This window comes from Lissotriton helveticus, chromosome 7 (assembly GCF_964261635.1).
Source record: "Lissotriton helveticus chromosome 7, aLisHel1.1, whole genome shotgun sequence".
Lineage (NCBI taxonomy): Eukaryota > Metazoa > Chordata > Amphibia > Caudata > Salamandridae > Lissotriton > Lissotriton helveticus.
The window spans coordinates 974,610,762-974,638,564 of NC_136068.1; the positions used below are offsets into that span (position 1 = coordinate 974,610,762).

Genomic DNA, 27,803 nt, shown 5'->3' on the forward strand with positions numbered 1-27,803 from the left:
AATGGTTTGCCATTTTGCAACATTCCATCTATCAATTGTTGTTTTTGCAGCTTCGACAACAGCATCTGAAATGGTACCATCAACACCTCCTCAGCAGGTATCCAGATTGACTAAAACATCCCTGCGGCCTGGTTTTGCATCACCAGACAAGAGTTACCCTTTGCCCCCAGTCACCTATTGGAGACCGAAGAAACTAACAATGACAGTCCTTTTGGGTCTACTCCTAGTCCTTCAGAACTCTACGTCAATTGTCAGAATGAGGATGAGAACTACTACGACGAGGAACAGTACTACCAACATTACTATCCAGTTCATCCTAAACCTAACCAACAATACAGGTATTATGTTGATCCTCCTAGACAAGAACATTGTCTGATACCATCTACTTTGATCCAAGATCTACAAGAAAAGGTTCCCACCCCAAGAGGCTACCACAGCCACCTATGGTGCCACCTACACCAATATTGCTCCCTTCTTCTACTCCCATCATCCTGGTTCCTCCTAGGGATGGGCTGTCCTCTTCTGAAGATGATGCTGAAGAGGGAGAAATTCATGATCCTCCACGGCCTGCTTTGAATGGGACAATTACATAGTTTCCACACCATCGCCACCTCCTTATCATCCTTCTGACTCTCCTCCTGAGGATATTAGAGGATTTCATAAACTGATGGATAGTGCTGCCTCCAGATGTTATCTGCCCACAATAGTGAAGCAATCAGATTGCTTCCTTTATGATTTTAGAGAACAAGCAAGTAAGTCCTTGAACATATCTGGCAGGAAGGCCTTAAAGTCACCATCCACAGTGTTGCCTGTATTGCCAAGAAATACAGAGCACCTGAGGATTCCCCGCATGCCTTACAGGTCATCTCAAACCGGATTCAGTGATCTCTCAAAAGGCACAGAGGAGATCGAATAATCCTTCAACCCCCCATCACATCCCCACTGGACAAGGAAGGACGCCTCTTGAACACCATAGTGAAGAGATTCTCATCCACATTGGCAATTACAGCGAGAGCTGCTAATGCCCTTGCCATTTTTGGCCGCTATGATCAGCAAATGTGGTCCGACATCGGGGCCATGTTGGATCTCATACCTGAAGAAAATAAACAGTCCTAACAGAGGGGAACGCTCAGCTGCTGAAATATTTAGACTGCGCCATGGACATAGCCACAACAAGCTTTAGACAACTAGCCGGTGCAGCTGTATTAAGTCGTCAGGGATGGCTTAGAGCAACATCATTTTGTCTGGAAGTACAATCAAAAATCCTAGACATGGCATACGATGCGGATACTCTATTTGGGAAGCACATCGATGAAGCTCTACTAGCCTTCAAGACCGATTCTGATAGACACGACTAAGATGCTGAGGACCCTCCAGTGTCGTAAAGTGCCCTTTCGGGGAGCACGTAGACAAGATTTCTCTGAATATAGAGGTGCTTTTCAACACATTCAACAGTATCAGTCCTTTGAACGACAATACCAACATGGCTACCAACAACCAGCCTCCCGACAACCGACTACAGCTGGTTTCTCCAGACAGGGCTCTTGCAGAAAACCCCCATCACAAGCACGCGTCTCGGGTCTCAAACAGTGGCCGCATCAGGGCACCAGCTACTACCTTCCCCCATCCCAGTCTGTGCGAACATTGCCAATCATATCCATCAGTGGCGCAACTTTACAACGGACAGATGGTTCTTGGACTTGATATCCTATGGCCACATTCTACAATTTGTCCAGCGCCCACCAAATACTCAACCCAGGGGATCGCACCCCCTCATCTTCACTTACTGAAACAGGAGGCGAATGTCATGCTACTGAAGGGAGCAATAGAGAGATTTCCTGTAGAATAAAGAGGCAAAGGATTTTACTCCTGTTTTTTCCTGATAAACAAGAAGTCCGGGCAAATGCCTATTTTAGACCTTGTACGGCCCAACAAATTCCTCAGAAAACAAACCTTCAGAATGGTTACGCTCTCAGAGATCTTTCAGCGCCTCAGCAGTGGAGACTACATGACATTGCTGGATTTGGAAGATGCCTACTTCCATGTTCTTATACACCTCAAACACAGAAATTTCCTCCACTTCACAGTGACTACTTCCCATTATCAGCTCTGAGTCATACCCTTCGTCCTGAAATCTGGTCTGCAGATATGCACCAAATTGTGTTCCCCAGTGGCGGCCGCATTACAGAAGCAAGCTCACCAGGTATTTCCTTATTTGATGGCTGGCTCCTCAAGGCTCCACGGATCGTCTAGCTGCCAGCGCTACAAGGGACTGCGCAACACTATTCTGCAAACTGGGCCTTACCATAAACCAACGTAAGTCATCAGTTGTTCCAAGTAAAACAATTACTTTCCTGGGGGCAGACCTAGACACCACTCGGAACAAGGTTTTCCTCTAACGCGAAAGACAGGAGAGGTTGCATACCTTGACTCTCAGACTATCAAAAAAAGGTACACTATAGTGAGGACATACAAGTCTCTTCTTGGTATGCTCTCCTCAGCAATCAACCTAGTACCTCTAGCTCGCCCTCACATGAGGCCATTGCGAGAAGAGCTTCAATTACAATGGATTCAAACAGCAGCATCCTTTGACGTGGTTTCTATCACTCCATGAGAGAGGCGTTCAGATAGTGGAGCCTAAGGTCGTACCTTTCACAGGGCTTCTCTTTTCTGCCTCTGGTTCCGGAATTCATCACTACTGATCTTTGCATGGAGGGCTCGGGGGGCCATCTCCAAGACATCCAGATTCAAGGAAATTGGTCCTCATCCCAATGACAAATGCATATCAACAGAACGGAAGGCCATTTTTCTCTCCCTGCAGGCTTTCCTTCCGGCAGATAGAAGACTCATCCGTCTTGGTCCTAACGGACAACACCACAAACATGTTTTATATCAACACACAGGGAGGAACCAAGTTTATTACTCTCTCTCTCGGCCCACGAGCTTTGGAGTTAATTAACGGTTCATGGAATATCCATAAAAGTAGAGCACGTTCCAGGTCTTCGGAATACTCTGGCAGACTCCCTCAGCAGGACAAAAGACAGATGCCATGAGTGGGAGCTAACCCGGACCAACTAGACAGGATCATTGCACAGTGGTGGAAACAGGCACTGGACCGGTTTGCAACCCACACCAATACAAATGCTGGTTCTTCGCAAGTAAATACCCTCTCCCAAATTCTCGGGACACTGCCTTTTCAATGCATTGGTCTGGAATATATGCTTATGCCTTTGCCCCCATGCCATTGATTCCTTGCAAAAATGAAAACTGAACACTGCTGCCTACTTCTGATAACCCCAACATGGCCCAGACAACACTGGTTCTCAGAGCTTCTTCTCCTCTCGTAAGCCAAGCCCATTTGCCTTCTAACAACGCCAACCCTGTTAACCAAGAGCCAGGGTCAGATATGTCATCCAGAGACAGCATCTCAGTTTGTATGTGTGGCTCCTGAATTCTTTGAATTTAAGAATATGACTATTACTCAGGTCTGTAAAGTCATTATTATCATGTCTCATGCGGAAAGCACCAACAAGATGTACAGAATGAAATGGAGGCAATTCTGTCTATGGTGCCTTCTAAACAAAGTGCAGCTGTATCTCTCGGCTCCAGAACAAGTCCTACCATACCTACTGTCCTTGGCGAAATCAGGGATGGTATACGAATCAGTTAACGTTAATCTTGCAGCTATATCTCGATATAGGCGCTCCCCAAAACATCTTTCTCTTTGTTGTACCAAAGTAGTACAGCAATTCATTAAAGGCATATTCCACACTTTTTCTCCTGTGAAAGCTTAACCTCCAGAGTGGCATTTAAATATAGTCCTGTCGCAATTGATAAGACAACCCTTTGAGCCCATTAATACGGCTGACATCAAGTACTTCGTGGAAAGTGGCTCTTCTACTTGCTCTAACACCAACCAGAAGAGTTAGCGAAATACAAGTATTTACCATTTAACAACCATTTCTCCATTTCGCAAACGATTTGGTAATCCTCCGAACTAATCTGAAATTCATCCCTAAAGTACCTTCGAAATTTCACTTAAATGAACCTATTGTTCTCAGAACTTTCTTCCCTGATCCAACTACACCAGTGGAGCGAACTTTGTACACTCTAGATATTAAGAGGTGTCTTAAGTTCTACCGGCAGAAGACTAAAGCTATCTCCAAAACAGATCAGCTCTTTATAGCCTTTGGACAAGGTGGTCAAGGTACTGCGGTTTCTAAGGCTACCATCGCAAGATGCATTGCAGCCACAATTCAATTTTACCACGACAATACAGCCAAACCTTTGACCAAAACAGTGAGAGAGCATTCCACAAGAGGAGTCTCCACCTCAGCTGCTGTCTTCGCACGGGTACCACTGGAAAAGATCTGCAGGGCTGCAACGTGGATGCTGATGCAGCCGTGGGACAGGCAGTTATGTCATTTGTTTCAGTAAGGTGAGCCTCTTTAACTAGAGGAATTCTTTTCGGTTTCAAAAAATTACTGATTATTTTATGAAATGTTATACCTTTTCAAGAATATGAAATATTTACCCTACATGTCTAGGTGTTTGCATGCATATAGTTATGCACCATTATTTCCACAGGAATATTTGTTTGGCTATGCATTTTGAAATATATTTTTAGTACTACCCACTATCCGCTAATGGTACTTACCTGTGTTACAATCCTGCTTGCTATTCTGATTCAAGCATGTGAATCTATGAAAGATACCCCAATGTTGAATAAGAAATAAGTTACTTACCTGTAACTGCAGTTATCCTGTATTGGTAGCCTTCATAGATTCACATGCAACCCACCCTCCTCCCTTGTGCTAGAAAATCTGAGGGACTTTAAAAACAAAACAAAAAAGGAGGTAGATAGGCTATTAAATACATGGTTCTCACCATAATAGCCAATGGAGTTTTTTATCTACTGCTTTATTTAGATTACCGTGGGACTCCCACTTCGACGATGGAGAGTGATTCAAGCGTGTGAATCCATGAGAGATACCAAGTACTGCATTACTGCAGTTACAGGTAAGTACATGTAAGTAACTTATATCTTATCAACTAACTAGTAAACCCCTGCCCAGGAAACGAAAGTCCTTTCCACTACAGGGAAAGCCGACTTCACACCCTGGCTGAGCAACATTCTCGTAGTAATAAAGCATCAGCACACTGAAGAGCTTTTAGCAAATCCTTTATTAAGTCCTGCCACGAGGAGCAACATCACATGAAGATCTCATTCACAATCTAAACGAATTTCTATGCACAAAGCATGTGGAACACATACCAAATGGCAACTCAGAACACACACACAGAACTAACTAGCAGGGGACAGGAGCCACAAAACCAGAAGCACAAGATGAGGGCATAGAAGAAACAAGGCGTGACAGGAGGCAAAACAGGTGAATATATGCTCTGATAAATGCTACGAATGAAACACATTTCCTTTCCGTAAAGGAATATAAATTTAACAAAAGAAATATACCTTGAGTAAATAAAACATGAAATGAGAAACAGTAGTAGACCAACAAAAAAACAAAATAAGAGATGAACATAATCTAATTTTCAAGTATCCTGGTTGTTTTTTATCATTCTATGACTCCTTTTGATATGGACATCTTCGCAAATAGTATTCCCAACTGCCTGAAGCACAGGAGAATAAGTAACCTACTTGTTTGTCAAGTATTGTTCTGACAATGTAAAATCAATCTTAGGTTTTGACAAATCAAACGCTTCTATATTCTGACAAATATTGGATAAGGCCACTCTGTTGAGACTCCTCCACTTCTCATCATCTAACAAGACCATAAGATCTTGATTTCTTCAAAAGTCTCTGCTCATATCTTCTGACCACACGTTTGGATTTCTCAAATAAACTGCATATGGATGCTGCGAGAGGATAGAAACCTTGAATACACCGTGATTAGTATTCACACATTCCTAAAAACGACACTGTAGTATTCTGCCCTTGTTACTGTTATATGATTTCCAACTCCTGCTCAGCCAGTGTGAATGTGCTGTGTGCTGCTTGGAATGTTGGAGTGATGATGCATTTGGAGTGTTGGGTGCCTGAGAGGTTGGAAGCGACAGTTGAGAATGGGCTGAGCATCATGCAGGCTGCTCCTGATGGGACTGCTTGACAAGGTCTTATCTACTTGTAATTATCTACAATGAAGCTTCCTGAATACATCTTGCCTGCGTGGAACTCCTCACTACATTCGTTTGGCGACGAGGATGGGATAATAAGAGATAGACATATTCTTAATGTAATGTGCCACAAGCCAAAACATGTATGCAATGATGAAACAGTAGCCATAAATACAAAAGGCTACAATACAAATCACAAAAGCGTTTCATTTGGTAACTGATAGTGTAGAGATAAAGGTGTGCGTGTCACCGTAATACTGTGACACACACCAACATTCATCAATGAATGAACTTAGCAGGGTTAGCAGGCAGCTAAGCTACCCACCCTTACATCTGGGGGAAGGTCATTTGGTTTCAGTCCCATTTTCTATTACACGTTCTCCCTCACAGGGTGTGTCTCATGGGTTATAGTCCCATTACAACAAATCACTACATGTGACTACATGCTGTCCTTTACTTGAAATGTCATGTTTACATCATTTTACATTGTCTTTACTGCAATGTTATTCTCTTATTCATTTTATCATTATGAAAGTGGGGGAGATATTAATATACTCATTTGTATTTTTATTCTTCTCTGTTTTCGTACGTGTTCAGTGATCCTCGTGATGTTCTATCTTGTCTCATCTTTGGAACCTGAACTATCCACTTGGTTTGTTATTCTTCCTCTGCCTCTAGTCTTTCCTCCTGTGCAGTGTTTTTCTCTTTCTTCCTTGTTTAAGATGAGATCTATCCCTCTCTTCTTCTGGTGTCTGGGTGTCAGTCTTGTATTAAGTTTGCGTAGTGCCTTGTCCTTCCTTCCTTGCTTGCCTGCCTGGCCAGTGGGTATGTTTGCGGGTAGTCTTTGGTGCGTCTATGTCTTTCTGTGAACTTGTAGTTTATTTCGCATTAGTTTTGGTCTTTCCCATTTGTGTAGGCTTGCTCCTTGCTTCCTCTTCGTCATCTTCCACCTGTCTCTTCGCTCAGCCTTCCTTGTTCTCTTTGCTCTGACATTTATTCAGTTCCATTGTAGTTCCTCCTAGTTATTCCTTTCTTGCTTCTCTCTCATTACAATTCATTCATATACAGGACTTGTGCCTCTCTTGTGTAAGGAAAGTATGTAGTATTCTGCCATTGTTACGGTTATATGATTTCCACCTCCTGCTCAGCCAGTGTGAATGTGATGTGTGCTGCATGGAATGTTGGAGTGAAGATGCGTTTGGAATGTTGGGTGCCTGAGAGGTTGGAAACGACAGTTGAGAATGGGCTGAGCAGCATGCAGGCTGCTCCTGGTGTGGCTGCTTGACAAGATCTTATCTACTTGTAACTATCTACAATAAAGCTTCCTGAATACATCTTACCTGCGTGGACCTCCTCACTACAGACACTAATTGACCTTTTGACAAGGACATAGTGACATCCTTTGATGACCTTAAGTAACGCTTCTTTTGGTTTAATGCCTTTTTACGAAAGTGTCCTAAGTGAACCCCTGTAGGTAAATGTTTCCTTTTTTATGTAGCCTAATGCATTCACCTTTGAGAGTTGACAGAACTTGCTACAGAAAAATATCGTATTCTTCTGTAGCTGAAACAAAAATAGTATTGTCTTGGAAAAGTGCCACATCTTCCATGTTTCTGAAAAAAATATCTGAGCCTTCGGAATACACAAGCTAATCTAAAGGGCATAAAGAGGTAACAAAAAGGGGCGACAAAAGTATTAAGATGTTTACAATTGTCTGTAAGTTCTATCTGGTTATGTGCTTCTTGCAAAATTAAGGTGGAAAAGAACTGTGCATTGCCCGTTTTAGTTGGAAGTCATCAGTCAACTAGGATCTGCTTGTTTGTGATGGCAGCTAGATTTTGTTTTGTTAGATTGAAAAAACAACGTAGGTCTTGTGTACAATGCTGTTGTTGAAGTGAAGTCTAGCAGGCGTTTCTGGTGGGGTTTTTTTTTTTTTTTAGCAAAGCATGGTGGCAGTTATATCTGCATGTGATTATTATCTGTGGTTTTCATTTAGAGGCTTTGGCTTTGTCCTGGACGAAACCAGCAAGTTCTAAATTGTATACTTTGGACTCTGGTATGTGAGCGAGACATCTATAATCGTGTATTTTCTGTTGCTTCTGTTGACGTAGAGAGTAAAGGTAATAGCCATCTGTAGGGTGGTATCATACGCAGTGACTAGCTTATTTGAGTGTGGGTGTGAACTGGGTGCTGCAATTAGTTTTTCTCGTTTTCAGCTTAATTGATCCCAGCTCATTCATTATATCTCTGTGCTAGTTTCTTCATACTGGGATGACATCAAGTGTGTACGTCTTTTTGTGATTAGGCAGAGTAGTTTTCTCACTCTTGTACTGGTGACCCCCTTCATGCTGCTGTTATCTCTGGCCATTATTTACATGTTTCAGTTGTATAGTTACCATGGGTGGCCCAGTTGTGGTAGTAAAAGGGATCAAGCATTGGCTGAAACTATCCGTTGCTATGGGACTTTTGGTTGAAGTGATGAAAAGACAAAAAGTTTCATGCCTTGTGATTTGGCAGTGAAAAAACAAAATTTGCGAAAACATGGTCATGGGAAGCCTACAAGCTGCATTGTGATGTAAAACATACATTGTTTCATAGTTTATATTTTGGTGGGTGGTAGACTGTAGTTAAATGACTTGGACGAGCAGAAGTTCCACTATTCAGAGGTAGGTCAGTGTTGAGTTCCAACAAAATTGGAGTGGCATATGAGGATGCATTAAAAGTTCATCACTTGGAGCATTTGTTTCTTTTGCTGGTGCTTTTAACTCCTCACTAAGCAGGCAGTTATGAAAATCAGACAATTGATGCACATAGTAGTAGTGGTATGTATTTTCTACTTGTGCATACAGCGACATGCAAAGAGAGGTGCATTGTGACTTGCACGTTGGGAAACCTGGATACCTAAATTACTCGGACACTTATCACCTTTCCATCTAAGAACACTTTGTGGTCTCTTTCCTTCTTTTGTCCTGTTGTGCTTCCAGTCCTTTCCAGGGCACAGTTGCACCTTTTGTACCAGGAATGTCTTTTTATAGCCACTGGTGCCCAATGTGACAATGCAGGGATTTAGTCACAAGTAGTCCTCTAAAAAATGAATTTCATATCTCCCCTAACTTTGACTCCTGCACTATTTTTCTAAATGCAGTGTCACATTGTGATAAAATCTTAAAGTTGACCTGAATTATTTTCCATTTCATTGCATGTAGTCTAGTGGTATATTATGGACGCAGTACTAATGTTATTCTTTGTTGCACAACACTCTTACTGATTGCTTTTGAAAGGTAGCCATATGTGTTGTAGTTCCTTTTCTTCGAGCTGTTGGGGCAAAAGTACTCTGCACTGCTTAGAAGAGGATGTATGTTTTTCAGGACAACATTATGGTTTTCTTCTTGTGAACTGAACAGTAATGCTAATCCATTGGAAGTGCTCTGTCTGTTTTCCGACAGTTATCAGAGCTATCCTCTGACTGATTGGCACACCTACACTGTATCCCTTTCTGCATGAGGAACACCATTGCCCATTAACCCAGGCTACACCGTGACTGGTTCTGTGCTGCGATTTGAAGGTCTAAGAGCACATGTCTTTTACCTGTACCACTGTGGGGAACTACTTACCGTCTGTCTAGGGTAATAGGTGTATCAAGTGCACTTAGCTGGGGGTCAATCACCTTCATAAAGTGTGAGATATGTATGGGTATTGTGTGTATGTAGTTCATGGATAACTTAGTGAGTAGTTAATTCTTGAAGTCTTGTGTGTGCTACAGAAGATGGTGGTTACATTTGGGAAGATTGACCATGTCAGACAACATGCATTCCCTTCATTACAGGCTTCCATCCTGAAACCTTTTCTCCTTGGGTTATTTGGGATAGTCTCCAACCCATTCCTTGTTCTAGAGTAGGATCCCCCTACCTGGTTGGAACCAACTCATTCTGTGTTTTCGGTATTATTGCTGGATCCCCTAACAATGGTAACAGATCCTGACATTTGTCAGAGTTCAAGATATAAAAATCACTCAAGCCAATCCAAATTGTTCTGACTCGGTTTTCTGGCTGATTCAGTCTGCCCTTCTTGACCACCAGAGGCGTATAGGTACTAGCCGCCTCATCAGTTTTGGTCATTGTACATCAGCTGCACAACCAGTAAACCATATCATCTATGTAAGAAGAGCACTTTTCGATCGGGATTAGATCCTCTTCTAGGGTGCTATTCTTGTCAGATTTGGTCTAAGTCCGGGAAGGACTGCTCCAAATCCACCTGTGTCACCCTACATACAGATTAGAGTTGGGCAGTTACAAACATAATACATTTCTACAACTGTTATGGAGTGTACCAAACATTAACAAAAGACATCCTGTTGGATAAGGTTGTATTCTTTAAAGATACAACTAGGAGTTAATTATTGAAGACCTAGGGCATAACAAAGCTAAGTGACAAGGAGAGTGGAGCTAGGGATGGGGAAGGAGGAGACAGTGTTGATTGAATAGTAGATGTTTGAATGTTCTTTTGAATAGGGAGAGAGCAAATGACGTGGAAGGAGAGAAGACTAGAGATCAAAACTGCAGGTGTGCATCTGGAGGATTGATTTAGTGTTTGTTTTAATTGAAAGAAGAGTGATATCAGCTGTACATAGTGAGTGAGATCAACCATAAACTGGATTTTCTAGTTGGGTAGTGAGAAGATTCTGAGTGCAGGAGTATGTCAACTAAACAGGCCAATTTGTAGATGCAGCTTTTGACTTTAGGAAACTGTCCAAATTAGTACAGGGCTAATTTCTTAGGTGCAATTTGTCTGCTTCCTGAAAAGTACCCTTGGCGAGAAAAGTAGAGTGACTGATAAAGGAAATAAGATTGATTTTAGAAATCTGAGTTTAAAATCACATGGTGTTTACACAGGGCCCGAGACTGGACCATTTCCTTAAGATCATATGGAGAAATAAGGATTGTATCCCACAAATGTGCTGGATGTTTGCAAAGAATAAAAGCAAGAGTTTTTGCACTGTGAATATTTGAAGGTTAAAAGTATAGGGTGTTCGATGAGGGGAGCTTCTTTTGTACAGTGGAGTGGTGTGGCTCACTGGTTAGAGGCGGCAGACCCGGAAGCAGAGAACGGCCCGGGACCAGGGTTCAATTCCCGACGCGGCAGGGTCGTGGACCAGGGTCAGCGGACTCGACAATTATCGCCTCGGCGCCTACTCTAACCAGGGATCACACTCGGCAACTCTGGGAATTAAGCTTGCCTCATCTCTACAACGGCCTCCCACAGACGCCGGGGATGCCTGGTTTCACCTTGGAGATACCCAGAAAGGACCATCTCACAGGGAAAGCCAGGATGGGTTCCCCAGCGGTCTCCAGCGCTGGGACACTTACGGGCAGCTGTGCGCTTTACAAATCCAACACATTTACATTTACATTTACACAGGAGTGGTAGAGTGAGAGTGGGAGATGCGTAGCAGCTGGAAGGTTCCTCAGGTTTGAATGTTGATCAGAGTCTTCGCTAAGTGAGAGAAATGATTCATAAAAGATAGTTTCAAGTATAGTGTACTGGCAGTATATTGGTTTGAAGTTTAGAATTTCACCAAGGGTTTTGAGATGTGGATTGACAAACAAGGGTGTTGGAGTTGAGTATGAGAATGAGCAGCATGTCTCAATCTGCTGCAATCTGTTGTGAGTGAAATGATTTATCCCATGTGATCTCTCAATGGTTGTATTAAGATGTGATCCATGGTCCAGGTTGTGGATTGCATGGCCCTGATAGATCCAGTAGAAAAAGAAGGCAGACTCACCATTATTGAAGATGTGCAGGGCATCATGTATGATTTGATGAGGTTTCTATTGTTGATGAATTGTTTAGGTTCATCATTAGTACAAGTTTCAAGAAACGTAGTGAAGAATGGAGATCTGGAAACAAGATAGAAATTATTGAAATGATCTTAGAGAGCAAAGTGTTTAAGAGCGAAACAACTTGGCCTATTTTCATACAGTCTCGATAAACACTGTGGGACAGAGAGAAGTTGAATATGTACATCTTATGTTGCAGTAGCAGAAAGTCTTTGACAGGTTTGGGGATGATGATTGGGTTTATAAATTCAGCTATACCTTTAAGTGGGACCAGATGTTCAGACACTTTGTGCAAGAGGCAGGAATGAGAGGATTGTGGGTAGGTAAATTAAGAAATGGTGTAAGTCATGGCAGGTTTTAAGATATTAAAACATATTGTGGACTGCTTTTTGCCAAATCTGTTTGGACTTTGATGAAAGTACATTTGTTTTTAAAAGTGTTTCGTATATGCTTTTCCTATTGTCTAATTGTATCTAAAAGGATTCTTTGGTGGAGTTTGATGCCGAATATGTTCATTTGTGCGAAGAGTTTTCTTCTATTTCATTGACGGTCTAGGGACCGTTTTCTTGTTCACCATTTTGTCTTCTGAGACAGTGACATTTAATTTCTGTCATACTCTCATGATGATTATCATTGATGCTGTTTTTTGACCATACCATGGCAAAGGTAAGCTGGAAGCAGTACCTAAGGCAATGTTTTTGGAAAAGTACATTCTCATTTACAAATCTAAGTCATCAGGTGGTCAGTGAGTGATAATGTGGAGAAGGTCATGGAGAAAGGTAAAACAAAGTTAAAATGTGATCTGAGTGAAAAAGAGCACTTTTGGCATTTGTGAATCGTGGCCAGCAAACAAAGTGTAAAACATAACTTCCACTCTCACTTTTAGGCAGGAGACAATATACAAGGAGAACGGAATTAAGTCAATGAAGTAGACTACTACCTATAAACTAGAGAAGGAATCCATCTTGCTAACAGAAACTAGAAGAAGGGAGTAAATGTTGAAGAAAAGTCAGAGCTGTAAATCTCCAATTCTAAGCTAAACGATTAGTCGAGTGTGGAAAAGAACGAAGGTATATAAGCGAAGCCAGATTAAGTGAGTTTCAGAAACTGATGACGCGCAAGTAGTAGAAGATAGGCAGAAGAGGATTAGGTTAAGGGGTGAGTGTGACATTGACCAACAATATGGTGTAGTTGCTATTTCGACTCTTCAGGTGAGCCTTGGAAATAATTAACTTGTTAAAATATATGCCTTTCACCTATGATATATTGTTTAAAGCATTTTTAAGAGCATTTCTACAGAATCAGGAATTGCACACTGATGTTCTTGGCTGTGGGTCTGACCTATTTTGAAATTATATTAATAGTGATATATCTTCCACAGTATGTATCTGCCCCGGAGCTGCTCGATCAACACTACAATGTGGATATGACCGTAGCTGAGCCTTCTCTCCAGCACCCTGTGACTAAATCCACCTGCCGCAGAATCGTCCATGCTGGAGGTGAGCAGAGCAGCCACATCAACAGCAGTGCGCGGCACCGTTCCCTCTCTCTGTGCCGAGAGCTTGAGCCATATGAAGCCATCATTACTGCTATTAATGACAGCAAGACCAGCATGGTCCGCCAGCAGGTTCTCACCTTTGACAATGCCACTCACTACTACCTCTACAACCGCCTCATTGATTTTCTCACTAGTCGGGAGATTGTAAACCGTCAGATCCATGAGATTGTGCAGAGCTGCCAGCCTGGTGAGGTAGTAATCCGAGATACCTTGTACCGACTGGGAGTGGCACAAATCAAAACGGAAGACAGCATGGATGAGGAAGAAGGGGAGGATGAGGAGAAAGTAAAAACAGCAGCTGAAACCTTTGTGACACCCGGCAGTTAATTTTAGGGTGCTTGCTAGATGTCATTTGTGATGGTAGGCAAGCCAAGACCTTAAATGGTTTATGGGATCTTGAGGTGATTTTGTATCAGTTTTAGTCCCAACCCTCCTTGTTTACTATAACTGTGAACGTGCTTGGTACCGAAGAACATATATCCAGGCTCTTAAGACTTGCCATAATGACAAGTGCTGAGATTGCCATCTTGACAATGCTTCTGCCCTTCACTTCCTGTCAGACAACCCGACCTATGCTTATCTCCCAGTTGTGAACTCCTTGCACGTAACCTCACACCTTCTTGGCTATGTGTGGTGTGTAAGACAAATGAAAATATTTTGCAAGCAAGTGGGTTTTCCTTGACTGAAATGCACTAGCCCCATATGAGGTCTGTGAATGATTGCACATGCCAGCCTCCTGGAAGTTCAGAATGCACCAGCTGGTATGCATGAGTAGAGTATGTTGGTATAGTCTGATGTCATTCCAGGTAAAACCTATCCTATAGTAGAGGTCCCAAAATTAGGATTGCACTGGGATTGGTTGAGCCATCATAGAGATGGAGGTAGCCTAACATTATGGAACTGGCTTTGGCATTTTCTTCAATGTTATACATTTAATGGCTTCATTTGGTGTCAGAATGTTTTTTAAAAAAAGGTTCTTCTGCTGCTGATGGTAAAATGCTGCTGCTATAAGATGTATTTAATGGTTGCGTGGACAAGAATTTCTTTGAGACTGTTGACCTACCCATCAGAACCTATGGACTCTGCTGCACAAGGCTGGAGAAGTCAAGAATTGTCACTATCTAAATGTGTTCAGTCTCCGGACAAATATGATGGATGGTTAGGTCGAATGAGCTAGTGCTCAGGTCAGTCTTGCAGTTACAAGTAATATCTTTGAGCCAGATCTACCATTGCATGAATTTTGGTTACATCTAGAGAATGCTCCACACTGGCAGCTGCTTCTGGTTCTGAATCCAGTTCGATGGAACACCTAGACATACCAGGAGTACACATGTAAATGTTATCTCTTTCACAGAACAAGCACCTTATCACTGCATCTGATCAGCAGGGGTCCACATTAATTATATCATGGAGGCTCTTATGTTTCAAGCTATACATCTCTTTTGGGTTTTTTTTGTTATGGGAGAATGCATTTGTCAAAAAATGAGGTCTAGTGGTTACAATTCTGACCTTGGAGTCAGAATTTGTGTAAATCACTTCAAAGCCACATAATGTGCGGCATGATTTTTTGAAAAATAAATTTTGCTGTACCTGTGGATTATGATTGCAGAGTTGTTGCCTTATACTGTCACAAACAACAGTAGAAATGTATTCAATTACATATTTGTTTTAAGATAAAAACAAATTAAATTCACAGTGGACCATTGGAAATACTGCTCATCATGTTACTTTACCAAATGACAACCGACTGAGTATTTCTGCACTTGCAAAATTTAGCAAGATTGGGGCATGCAATTAAATAAAGTATGCTGCACATTGTCTTTTCAACTTTGAAGATCATGTTGGATGAAATCACATTTATGGGATCGTTATTGCGGTCCATGAAAATCTCCCGCCACTCTTTAGGAAATGTACAGAGGGCTATCTCTGCCTAGACACACTAGTAATTCCTGTGGAAAGGTCAGAAAAAGAGCAGGTGCACCCTCTGGGACCACTTTGGGCAGTGCTGTGAGCCCACATTGAGGAGTCCTTGCTCTTCAATGTGGGCTTCAGTGTGAGCAGCATGTGCCCACTATAGATTCGTGTAACAAATCAAAGTTCTGCCTGACATTTACTTTCAGATTTAAATGACAGAGTTCCCCCTCCAGTAGCCAAATGCAATTGGCTGATTATAAATGGATGGCCTCTCGGTAACTGGTTGGGTATCTGACAGGCTACAGCTCTGATAGATCTGTAGGATTGGAGAAGTGTCAATCTAGTACCAGGTTATCCTGCCATGGAGACCCTGCCCGCTAGTTTAAGTCCAGGAGCTATGCTGGACGTTTAAAATACTTGTCTATTGTTCTGATGAGTAAATATTCCTTCTGTGAAGGGGAAAAGTATGATGTTAAAAATGTAATATTCATCTGTGCAATATATCTGTCTGTGCTACCGTTCTGTGGGAGCAGTTTGATGTTACAAACTTGGGAAATGTTTGTTTCACCTTCTCAATTTAAATCTGGACTTTAATTTATTTAAAAGATGAAGTGTTCTTTTGCTTTTTCCTTTATGTAAAGCCATACAACTGAATAAATATTTTGCTATTCTTGCTTTGGGATCCATTCTATTCTTAGCTTGTGGTAGCCTTGTGGCATTTTCTAGACTGAACTGAAGTGTATTTCATTTAAACCATTTGTAGACCTGGACCGTAAGTATTTAAAAGGTAATTAGAATATGCAGAAACTGGAACAATTACTGGAAAGGTGGTTCCTCCAAGAGACTAGCAGACAGCAGTGGACAAAAGTCACAGTGAAGTCTGAAAACTGCAGGCCTTTCATAGGTATAGTCCATTTTTATTTCAGTTCAATGGTTTTATTTAAAAGATTATATAACAGACAGTTAATATAGGTAAATGTTCAACATTAAATTTGATTATTTGTACTCTTCCTAAATGTCATTCTCAAGATACTGATCATGCGAAAAGGCCCGGGACTTCTAGCGGAGCAGCACCCAGTGGTCGTAAACTTGTCTGAAGGCGTCCGGTAAGTCGCACTGTAAGAAGAAATCCTAGAAGTCAAAGAGATCTTTGCTGCGCTGTAGGAGAGTAGGGTCTGCAATCCTATGATCACCCAGATTTTTGCTTTTTGCTGCACTGGTTTACGACTTTCCCTGGCTGTGGGCCTGCTAATCAGACCCACAGCCTAGCTGTTCTCTCTATCCAAATTGTACTCAGGTACTGAATTGGCACTGGGCCCTCTCCAAGTCCCTGTACCCAGGGCTGAGGTGCACCCAGAAGTCTCCCAGGGGCTGAAGCATGTATTGTGCCACCCCTGGACTGACTAACTAAACTGACACAACTGGCTGCACGACAGCTGGGGCAAGGTGGTGTACTCACCCTTTGCTTTAGATATAGTATACCTATATCTAACCCTAAAATGGACACACAGATCTCCTATCAGTCACTCCTATGGCAGGCCTTAACAATCCTGAAGGCAGAGTGCTTGGAATCGTGTGAGATGGTGCTCTGGCATGAGCTGAGCCTGTCTGCGGCTTTCGGGATCTATCCCTTAGCCGTTTCCATGATATCGCATACCATATACTCTTAAGTGCATTATAATCCTCGCGGTTATATGCCAACTCTGGTATCGCTTTATCAAAACATGTCGAGTAAGGTGTCATACGAATTGGAATACTAACCCCTCGCCAATTCTGGCGACGGGGTTAGCATTCCACCCTTCTAGAGGGACACGACATGTATGTAACCCCTAACCCCGGTTAAAGTCAAACAGAGCCTGAGCTCCACAAAATGGATGCTGCCACCGAGACACAAGTCTGCCCTCCTGCTGCTGGGAGTCCTCCCAGAGCAGGAGATAAGGACAAAGGGTTTCCTGCCAGGGGCGGTGCCAGCACCGTCCCAGACAGGATTTTGTGTATCCTAGGTAGGCAGGGCTTCAGAGGAAGGTGACTGCAAGTGGCACCCCGGTGCTCACTATGCATAGGCCGGCTTGAACCAGTTCCAGGGACACTCCAGACCCTGAGCTGGGGAAAAGCCCGCCAAGGAAGTGGGTGTAACCACCCCCCTCCTGGTCCCACCCATAGGGCAGGACCTAGTCGCGTGCCAGCCCCCTTTTCCCAGATAAAGGTAGGAGCAGGCCCCCTTCCAAAATAGATCATCTTTGGAATCAAGACACGACTTTCTACGAAAGGACATCAAGATTTCTTTTTCAAGATTCTCCCTTGTGGCTAAGGAGTAGTCACCCTGCATCCGCAGGCACCATCTTAAGAACACTGCGGTCTGCTGTAAGTCCTTCCTCCGGAATCCGACTGCCCAGCTCGACGAGAACCGGCTTCTCTGGCACCTCTGACCTCTACAGCCAAGCTGAGAACCGTGGGTGCGACGAGACCTCGAGGGACCGGCCATCTTCAAGACTGCACGACTTCTTTCCAGCACGACCGCCGAGGGATCCTCTGGTGAGTGCTTTGGGGACCGAGAAGCCCCGACCCTGAGCAGCTCCAGCACCGAAGAGCAGCCCCCCAGCATCTCCACGATCGGCGTGGGGCCCTTCTGCTTTTTGCTGCTCACCGCGTTGTTTGGCTACTAGCCCGCTGGCTTGTGGCCTTCTGAACGACGCCCGACGACATCACTGCTGCTAGTCTGGTTGCTCCAGACTGGCTCTTGCTCCCTTCCAGAAGAGGAGCACCCCGGACCCTCCTGGTCCACTCAAGACGCCATTTTGAGTCCACCGCGTGGGCTTGAATTAGCCAAGGCTTTGTTGCCCAATCCTGGGTTCTTCGACGCCGACAGCTTCATCCATCGTGGGACAGCTCGCCTCTCCATCCTGGTCGCCGACAACGCCTCCTGGTCCGTGAGATCTGCAGAGCACAGCGTCGCCCACTCACCTAGTCGAGGTGACTACCATCCGGTGCCCTCCTGGTACCCACTGACTACTGGCTAGTAGTCACGAACTTGGTCCCCTCTGCTTTCAGGTGTCATCCATCTTCCAGATCCAGGCTTGGATCACTTCGAACTATCTTCACTGGTCGCCTGCCAGCATCTTTCTTCCAGGCTCCTGGTCCGGCAACGAGGGTTCCCGACGTCTTTTGAGACCTATGCAGCTGCAGCCCCTGGGCTAGGTAACTTCGGCATTTCGGTGCCCCAGCATAGCCTCACTATCCAAGGGTCAGGATCCACTGTCGTTTTCTCCCTACCAGGTCGGGTTCGCCCGTGAACACTAACTTTAGCGTTACTAGCTACCATAGACTTTGTCCCGCATCCCGCGTGAGAGTGCACACTCTGCACCCGAGTCCCCTAGGCCTCCTAGAAGTAATCTAACGATTCCATAGTCAAGTCCTAGCGATTCCAAAGCCTATTAGTACTGTACTTACCTGCTAGTAATTTCGCATTCCACTTTTAAAGTATATGGTTTTTCGTGCCCCTCGGGCATTTGTGTATACCGTGCTAACTTAAGTATTTTCGTAAGAGTTTTGTTGTGTGCCTAGCACCCTGTCCTCATAAAGAGTACAGGGCTGTTGTGATTCTAATAAATACATTGTTTATTTTCATAACACTTGTGTGGTGTCCTTTCACTGGGTGTTCAAGGGGTAATGTGATGGTAAAACAGCTGGCTTAACACGCCCTCTAGAGTCTTAGCCTTAGACTGCTCGTATCCATGCTACTAGGATAGCTGGTCTATAAGGTTGACTTACAACCAATCATCAATAAGGGTTGTTTGGACTGATATATAGTGATCACTAGAATAGTGAACACTGCACATCAGGCCAACTTCTCACATTGGTGAGCAGCGGTTGGGATTTGAGCTTGCTGTTGTTTTACCACACATATCCTAAGAATATCTTGTGAAAGATCACATAAGTACTAAAGGTACATATAACTTAGCTTAGAATACTCTGAGTTCTACTGAACCAGCTGTTGTAGCTCCTAGGGCCTAGCACACCCTAAACTACAACTCTAGCAAGGGATCAGTAGGCAAACATGTAGTGTTGGTAAGTGCACCACTTACACCTCACTAGAAAAGCATGTCTAACCATGGAGAGTCCACTGAGACTCCCCTGGTAAGTGTTGACCCTCCACAGGTCACTTCAAGATATGCAGCTCTCAGTTTCCAGGAGATGAGACAAGTCTGTACCTCCAGGAAACTGAAGCAGGGGTCTAACCCCACCATTCCCTTTCTGATAGGTCTCTTAGAGACATATGATGCCAGAAAGATTTCTCAGTTACATGAGAACATGCCAGCCTTAGAGGGAACCTCTGGGGATCCAGACCTCCCCAACACTGCTACTGCAGTGGAGGAGGAGGAGGATCAGGAGGTACTCTCTGGGGATGAGGTAGACAAAGGTCTTGAGGTAGTCCGAAGGCTAACCAGGGCCAACTTAGACTTACTTGGGCTAGGATCTGGGGGACCCCCAGTACTAACCCGAAGTGGGCCTAACCTTGGAGTTAGGAGAGATAGATCTCTTTCTAGGGACTCCAATAGATCTCTGCACTCTAATGCCTCTTCCCAGAGGAGGAGGAACTCTCCACAGAGGAGAGTGACTTCCCCTCAGAGAATAGAGCATGAAGCTAGAATGAGACAGGCTGCTCTGAGGATTGAAAGGGAAGACCTTGCCCTGGCCAAAGAAAAGCTTGCCTTTGCTAGAGAGCAGCAGATGAGTGGGCTAGCTCCCACTGGTGGCAGCAATCTCCCAAGAGATAGAGAGAAGGGTTTAGATACTAAACACCTGACTAAGATAGTGCCCCCCTTTAAGCAAGGGCATGATATCCAGAAATGGATGGCTGCTTTGGAGAGGGCCTGCACTGTGCAGTGCATTCCCCGAAGTCAGTGGGCAGCTATACTGTGGCTCTCCTTTGATGGTAAAGGTAGAGATAAGCTCCTCACTACAAGAGTGGAGGATGCTAATGATTACCAGGTCCTGAAAAATGCACTGGTTGGGTTTGGTTTAACCACTGAGCAGTACAGGTTGCTGTTCAGAGACACCCAGAAAACTCAGTCTCAGGACTGGTCTGACTTTGTGGATTGTGCCACTAAGGCTTTGGAGGGCTGGTTGCTGGGTAGCAAGGTTACAGATTACACAGGATTGTATAATCTTATGATGAGAGAACAAATTTTAAACAATTGTCAGAACCAGTTGTTGCACCAGCACCTTGTTGATTCAGATCTGACCTCTCCCCAAGAATTGGGAAAGAAGGCAGACAAATGGGTCAGGACAAGGATCAAGCAGAACCAGAACCAGGGTGGTCAGAAGAAAGCAGACCAGAAGGGTAATGCAAAGAGTGAACAAAATGACCAGAAGTCTTCACCAGGTCCCCAACAAACCAAAGAGGGTGGGGGTCAGGCTTCCCAGAAGAAGAAGACTCAAGAAGGCCAGTCAAAAGGGTGGTGCCAGTACTGCAAAAGTAAGTCTCACTGGTTTAGTGAGTGCACCAAAAGAGGAGGACAAACTCCTGCCACTACAGCCCCTAAGGCAACTGCACCCCCTAGTACAGTCAGTAGTGGTAGTGTACCTCCCAAGGCATTAGTTGGGTTAACCTTGGGTACTGAGGGGTCTGACAACTTAGTTGGCACACTCACTCAGGCTGTCCTTGTCTGTACAGGGGATATGGATATGTCCCCTGAGATAAGTCCCAATACTTTGGGCAAATACAGGCAGACACCTTTGATTAATGGCAAAATGGCTCAGGCCTATAGGGACACTTGTGCCAGTGTCACCATGGTGACACCTAACTTTGTGGACCCTGGACAGATCATGCCAGGTACTGATTTCCTGGTGACCAATGCTAGCAACGTCACTACTAGTCATAGTGTGGCGATTGTGGCTTTCTCCTGGGGTGGAGTGAAGGGACAAAAGAAAGTTGTAGTCAGTTCAGACCTCCCAGTTGATTGTTTGTTGGGCAATGATTTGGAGTCATCACAATGGTCAGAAGTGGAGCAGAGGACTCACATGGAAATGTTAGGCTTGCCAGCACATGTGCTTGCTGTGACTAGGTCACAGGCCAGAAAATGCCCCACTGAACAGGTGCTGGATCCTGAAATTATGGACCAGACACCTCCCAAGAAGAAGAGCAGTAGGGTTAAGGCTTTGCCTTCCCCCTTGCCCCAGGTTGAGGATCAAGTCTCTGAGGAGGCTGATCTGAGAGAACTGAGGGAAACTGAGCCTAAAGAGCTTGAACTTGATCAAGTTGAGTTTCTGGGCTCAGGGGGACCCTCCAGAGCAGACCTGGGGAAGGCACAGTTAGACTGCCCTTCCCTTGAACCCCTCAGACAGCAGGCTGCTGCTGAGGCTGCAGGGAATGCCACAGGTGCCCACAGGGTATACTGGGAAGATGGACTCCTGTACTCTGAGTCAAGAGACCCCAAGCCTGGTGCAACCAGGAGGCTGGTCATCCCCTTGTCTCTGAGAGGTTTCCTTCTCACCTTGGCCCATGAGATTCCCCTTGCAGGTCACTTAGGCCAGACAAAGACTTGGGACAGGCTTGTCTCACACTTTCACTGGCCCCACATGAATGAGAATACCAAGGAGTTTTGTCGCTCCTGTGTCACTTGCCAAGCCAGTGGTAAGTCAGGTGGCACAACAAAGGCCCCCCTCATACCACTACCTGTGGTGGGGGTTCCCTTTGAAAGAGTGGGGATTGACATTGTTGGTCCAATGGAACCCCAGACAGCATCAGGGCACAAGTTTATACTGGTGGTGGTGGATCATGCCACCAGGTATCCTGAAGCTATTCCACTTAGGACCACTACAGCACCTGTAGTGGCAAGGGCCCTAGTTGGAGTGTTCTCCAGAGTGGGCTTCCCTAAGGAGGTTGTTTCTGACAGAGGTACAAACTTCATGTCAGGATATCTGACTGCAATGTGGAAGGAGTGTGGTGTGAACTACAAGTTCACCACACCCTACCACCCACAATGCAATGGGCTTGTTGAGAGATTCAACAGGACCCTCAAAGGGATGATTCATGGACTACCTGAAACTCTTAGGAGAAGATGGGATGTCCTGATCCCCTGCCTCTTGTTTGCTTACAGAGAGGTCCCACAGAAGGGGGTTGGCTACAGCCCTTTTGAGCTTCTGTATGGGCATCCTGTAAGAGGACCCCTGTGTTTGGTGAAGGAAGGATGGGAGAGACCTCTCAAAAAGTCTGCAACCAACATAGTGGACTATGTACTTGGTCTCCGCTCCAGGATGGCTGAGTACATGGAAAAGGCATCTAAAAACCTTGAGGCCAGCCAAGAACTTCAAAAAGCTTGGCATGACCAAAAGGCTGTTCTGACTGTGTACCAGCCAGGACAGAAGGTGTGGGTGCTGGAGCCAGTGGCCCCAGCAGCTCTGAAAGACAAATGGTCTGGGCCCCACACCATCATTGAGCAAAAGGGAGAGGTTACCTACTTGGTGGACCTTGGAACTCCCAGGAGCCCTCTCAGAGTGCTCCATGTTAACAGGCTCAAGGCATATGTTGACAAGAAGGACATGAGCTTGCTCATGGCCACAGATGAGGGACAGGAGGAAGAGAGTGACCCTCTCCCAGACCTGCTCACTCAGAATCCTGATGATGGATCAGTTGATGGTGTTGTCTTTTGTGGCAGCCTCACTGAACATCAGCAACAGGATTGCAGGCAAGTTCTGCAATCCTTCAGACATATGTTCTCTCTGACACCCAGCCAAACTGATTGGTGTACCCATGATGTTGACACTGGAGACAGTCTGCCTGTCAAGAGTAAAATCTACAGACAGCCTGATCATGTTAGAGACTGCATCAAAACTGAAGTGCAGAAAATGTTGGAGCTGGGAGTCATTGAGCCCTCAGATAGCCCTTGGGCTAGCCCAGTAGTTCTAGTGCCAAAGCCTCACACCCAGGGTGGTAAGAAAGAGATGAGGTTTTGCGTAGACTACAGAGGCCTCAATGCAGTCACTAAGACTGATGCCCACCCAATACCAAGAGCAGATGAACTTATAGATAAATTGGCTTCTGCCAACTTCTTAAGTACATTTGATTTGACAGCTGGGTATTGGCAAATCAGGTTAGCTGAGGAGGCCAAACCCAAGACAGCATTTTCTACCCCTGGTGGGCATTATCAGTTTGTGGTAATGCCCTTTGGTCTGAAAAATGCACCTGCCACCTTCCAAAGGTTGGTGAATCAAGTCCTCACTGGGCTGGATGACTTCTGTGCAGCATATCTTGATGATATTGCTGTCTTTAGCTCCACCTGGGAGGATCACCTGGTCCACCTGAGGAAAGTGTTAGAGGCTCTGCAAAAGGCAGGCCTCACTATCAAGGCCACAAAGTGCCAGATAGGGCAGACACAGGTTGTATACCTGGGCCACCTTGTAGGTGGAGGCCAGGTTCAGCCACTGGAGAGTAAGATACAGGTCATCAAGGACTGGACTCCTCCAATCACCCAGACTCAAGTTCGAGCTTTCTTGGGCCTGACTGGGTACTATAGGAAGTTTGTCAGAAATTATGGGTCCATAGTGACCCCTCTTAATGACCTGACAAGCAAAAAGATGCCAAAGAAAGTTCAGTGGACAGCAAGCTGTCAGAAAGCATTCAATGACCTAAAGCAGGCCATGTGCACAGCACCTATCCTAAAGAGTCCAGATTACTCCAAGCCATTCATTGTCCAAACAGATGCTTCTGAGTTGGGTGTGGGGGCTGTTCTGTCTCAACTGAATTTTGATGGTAATGATCAGCCTATTGCTTTCATTAGTAGAAGGTTGACACCCAGAGAGAAAAATTGGTCAGCTATTGAGAGGGAGGCCTTTGCTGTGGTTTGGGCCCTGAAGAAGCTGAGGGCCTACTTGTTTGGCACTCACTTCACCATTCAGACCGACCATAAGCCCCTCTTGTGGCTAAATCAGATGAAGGGTGAAAACCCCAAACTGCTTAGGTGGTCCATTTCCCTACAGGGGATGGATTTTACAGTGGAGCATAGACCTGGTACTGATCACAGCAATGCTGATGGGCTCTCCAGGTATTTCCACTTAGAGCAAGAAGACTCACCTGGTCAAGGTTAGTTTATTGTCCCAAAGTTTGGGGGGGGGGTCATGTAGGAGAGTAGGGTCTGCAATCCTATGATCACCCAGATTTTTGCTTTTTGCTGCACTGGTTTACGACTTTCCCTGGCTGTGGGCCTGCTAATCAGACCCACAGCCTAGCTGTTCTCTCTATCCAAATTGTACTCAGGTACTGAATTGGCACTGGGCCCTCTCCAAGTCCCTGTACCCAGGGCTGAGGTGCACCCAGAAGTCTCCCAGGGGCTGAAGCATGTATTGTGCCACCCCTGGACTGACTAACTAAACTGACACAACTGGCTGCACGACAGCTGGGGCAAGGTGGTGTACTCACCCTTTGCTTTAGATATAGTATACCTATATCTAACCCTAAAATGGACACACAGATCTCCTATCAGTCACTCCTATGGCAGGCCTTAACAATCCTGAAGGCAGAGTGCTTGGAATCGTGTGAGATGGTGCTCTGGCATGAGCTGAGCCTGTCTGCGGCTTTCGGGATCTATCCCTTAGCCGTTTCCATGATATCGCATACCATATACTCTTAAGTGCATTATAATCCTCGCGGTTATATGCCAACTCTGGTATCGCTTTATCAAAACATGTCGAGTAAGGTGTCATACGAATTGGAATACTAACCCCTCGCCAATTCTGGCGACGGGGTTAGCATTCCACCCTTCTAGAGGGACACGACATGTATGTAACCCCTAACCCCGGTTAAAGTCAAACAGAGCCTGAGCTCCACAAAATGGATGCTGCCACCGAGACACAAGTCTGCCCTCCTGCTGCTGGGAGTCCTCCCAGAGCAGGAGATAAGGACAAAGGGTTTCCTGCCAGGGGCGGTGCCAGCACCGTCCCAGACAGGATTTTGTGTATCCTAGGTAGGCAGGGCTTCAGAGGAAGGTGACTGCAAGTGGCACCCCGGTGCTCACTATGCATAGGCCGGCTTGAACCAGTTCCAGGGACACTCCAGACCCTGAGCTGGGGAAAAACCCGCCAAGGAAGTGGGTGTAACCACCCCCCTCCTGGTCCCACCCATAGGGCAGGACCTAGTCGCGTGCCAGCCCCCTTTTCCCAGATAAAGGTAGGAGCAGGCCCCCTTCCAAATTAGATCATCTTTGGAATCAAGACACGACTTTCTACGAAAGGACATCAAGATTTCTTCTTCAAGATTCTCCCTTGTGGCTAAGGAGTAGTCACCCTGCATCCGCAGGCACCATCTTAAGAACACTGCGGTCTGCTGTAAGTCCTTCCTCCGGAATCCGACTGCCCAGCTCGACGAGAACCGGCTTCCCTGGCACCTCTGACCTCTACCCACCTCTACAGCCAAGCTGAGAACCGTGGGTGCGACGAGACCTCGAGGGACCGGCCATCTTCAAGACTGCACGACTTCTTTCCAGCACGACCGCCGAGGGATCCTCTGGTGAGTGCTTTGGGGACCGAGAAGCCCCGACCCTGAGCAGCTCCAGCACCGAAGAGCAGCCCCCCAGCATCTCCACGATCGGCGTGGGGCCCGTCTGCTTTTTGCTGCTCACCGCGTTGTTTGACTACTAGCCCGCTGGCTTGTGGCCTTCTGAACGACGCCCGACGACATCACTGCTGCTAGTCTGGTTGCTCCAGACTGGCTCTTGCTCCCTTCCAGAAGAGGAGCACCCCGGACCCTCCTGGTCCACTCAAGACGCCATTTTGAGTCCACCGCGTGGGCTTGAATTAGCCAAGGCTTTGTTGCCCAATCCTGGGTTCTTCGACGCCGACAGCTTCATCCATCGTGGGACAGCTCGCCTCTCCATCCTGGTCGCCGACAACGCCTCCTGGTCCGTGAGATCTGCAGAGCACAGCGTCGCCCACTCACCTAGTCGAGGTGACTACCATCCGGTGCCCTCCTGGTACCCACTGACTACTGGCTAGTAGTCACGAACTTGGTCCCCTCTGCTTTCAGGTGTCATCCAACTTCCAGATTCAGGCTTGGATCACTTCGAACTATCTTCACTGGTCGCCTGCCAGCATCTTTCTTCCAGGCTCCTGGTCCGGCAACGAGGGTTCCCGACATCTTTTGAGACCTATGCAGCTGCAGCCCCTGGGCTAGGTAACTTCGGCATTTCGGTGCCCCAGCATAGCCTCACTATCCAAGGGTCAGGATCCACTGTCGTTTTCTCCCTACCAGGTCGGGTTCGCCCGTGAACACTAACTTTAGCGTTACTAGCTACCATAGACTTTGTCCCGCATCCCGCGTGAGAGTGCACACTCTGCACCCGAGTCCCCTAGGCCTCCTAGAAGTAATCTAACGATTCCATAGTCAAGTCCTAGCGATTCCAAAGCCTATTAGTACTGTACTTACCTGCTAGTAATTTCGCATTCCACTTTTAAAGTATATGGTTTTTCGTGCCCCTCGGGCATTTGTGTATACCGTGCTAACTTAAGTATTTTCGTAAGAGTTTTCTTGTGTGCCTAGCACCCTGTCCTCATAAAGAGTACAGGGCTGTTGTGATTCTAATAAATACATTGTTTATTTTCATAACACTAGTGTGGTGTCCTTTCACTGGGTGTTCAAGGGGTAATGTGATGGTAAAACAGCTGGCTTAACACGCCCTCTAGAGTCTTAGCCTTAGACTGCTCGTATCCATGCTACTAGGATAGCTGGTCTATAAGGTTGACTTACAACCAATCATCAATAAGGGTTGTTTGGACTGATATATAGTGATCACTAGAATAGTGAACACTGCACATCAGGCCAACTTCTCACATGCGCCCACTAAATCTTCAGACGAAGCGTGGGAGCGTCTCCTCTCCAGGCCACATGCTTCAGCGGAACCGGAGTCAGGGTCCACTCCATGATTACCTGACATTCCTGGAGTTGGAGCGACCCCCGCCCTGTTGAAGAATTTTATTAGGCTATGAACATCATATTTGGGTGGCCCAGGCCATCTTGAGCGTCTTTGAGCCCCACAGGCTTGGGAGGGGCACCCCCACTGGATCCTTGCCAGCAGGTTCTCCCTCGACTCCAGTTGGAACCCATGGACCTTCTGTTAGATCTGGAGCGGAGCTGCCTGCAAGACTTTCCTCGGCACCCGCTCCAGTGGCAACACCCCCAGCATGGCTGGCGCCTTATGGTGGTGCCATCCCCATTGTCATTGCCGACACGAAGCTGGAAGGATGTCGTCCGCTACCCGTTCCGGTGCCAACTCCGACCATGCCCTCCTGGTCAAAGCCAGTGCCTTTTTAATTCTACAGGCCTAGAGAGATGAATGGGAGCGGTCTGAGGACCCTAATGGATA

General features: G+C 45.7%; 2 protein-coding genes across 5 annotated transcripts in view; one reads left to right on the forward strand and one right to left on the reverse strand.

Annotated features, from left to right (window-relative positions):
- Positions 1-16,117, forward strand: part of HMGXB3 (HMG-box containing 3) — a 526,740-nt gene extending 510,623 nt beyond the window's left edge. For all 4 annotated transcript variants that reach the window (XM_078653572.1, XM_078653575.1, XM_078653573.1 and 1 more), the window contains one exon: positions 13,354-16,117. In XM_078653572.1, coding sequence (XP_078509698.1) covers positions 13,354-13,857 — 504 coding nt within the window. In that variant the 3' untranslated portion in view covers positions 13,858-16,117. The remainder of the gene's footprint in view (positions 1-13,353) is intronic.
- The window catches only part of LOC144769464 (vascular endothelial growth factor C-like), a 204,642-nt gene continuing 187,995 nt past the window's right edge, over positions 11,157-27,803 (reverse strand). The window contains exon 7 of the mRNA XM_078653576.1: positions 11,157-12,032. Coding sequence (XP_078509702.1) covers positions 11,813-12,032 — 220 coding nt within the window. The 3' untranslated portion in view covers positions 11,157-11,812. The remainder of the gene's footprint in view (positions 12,033-27,803) is intronic.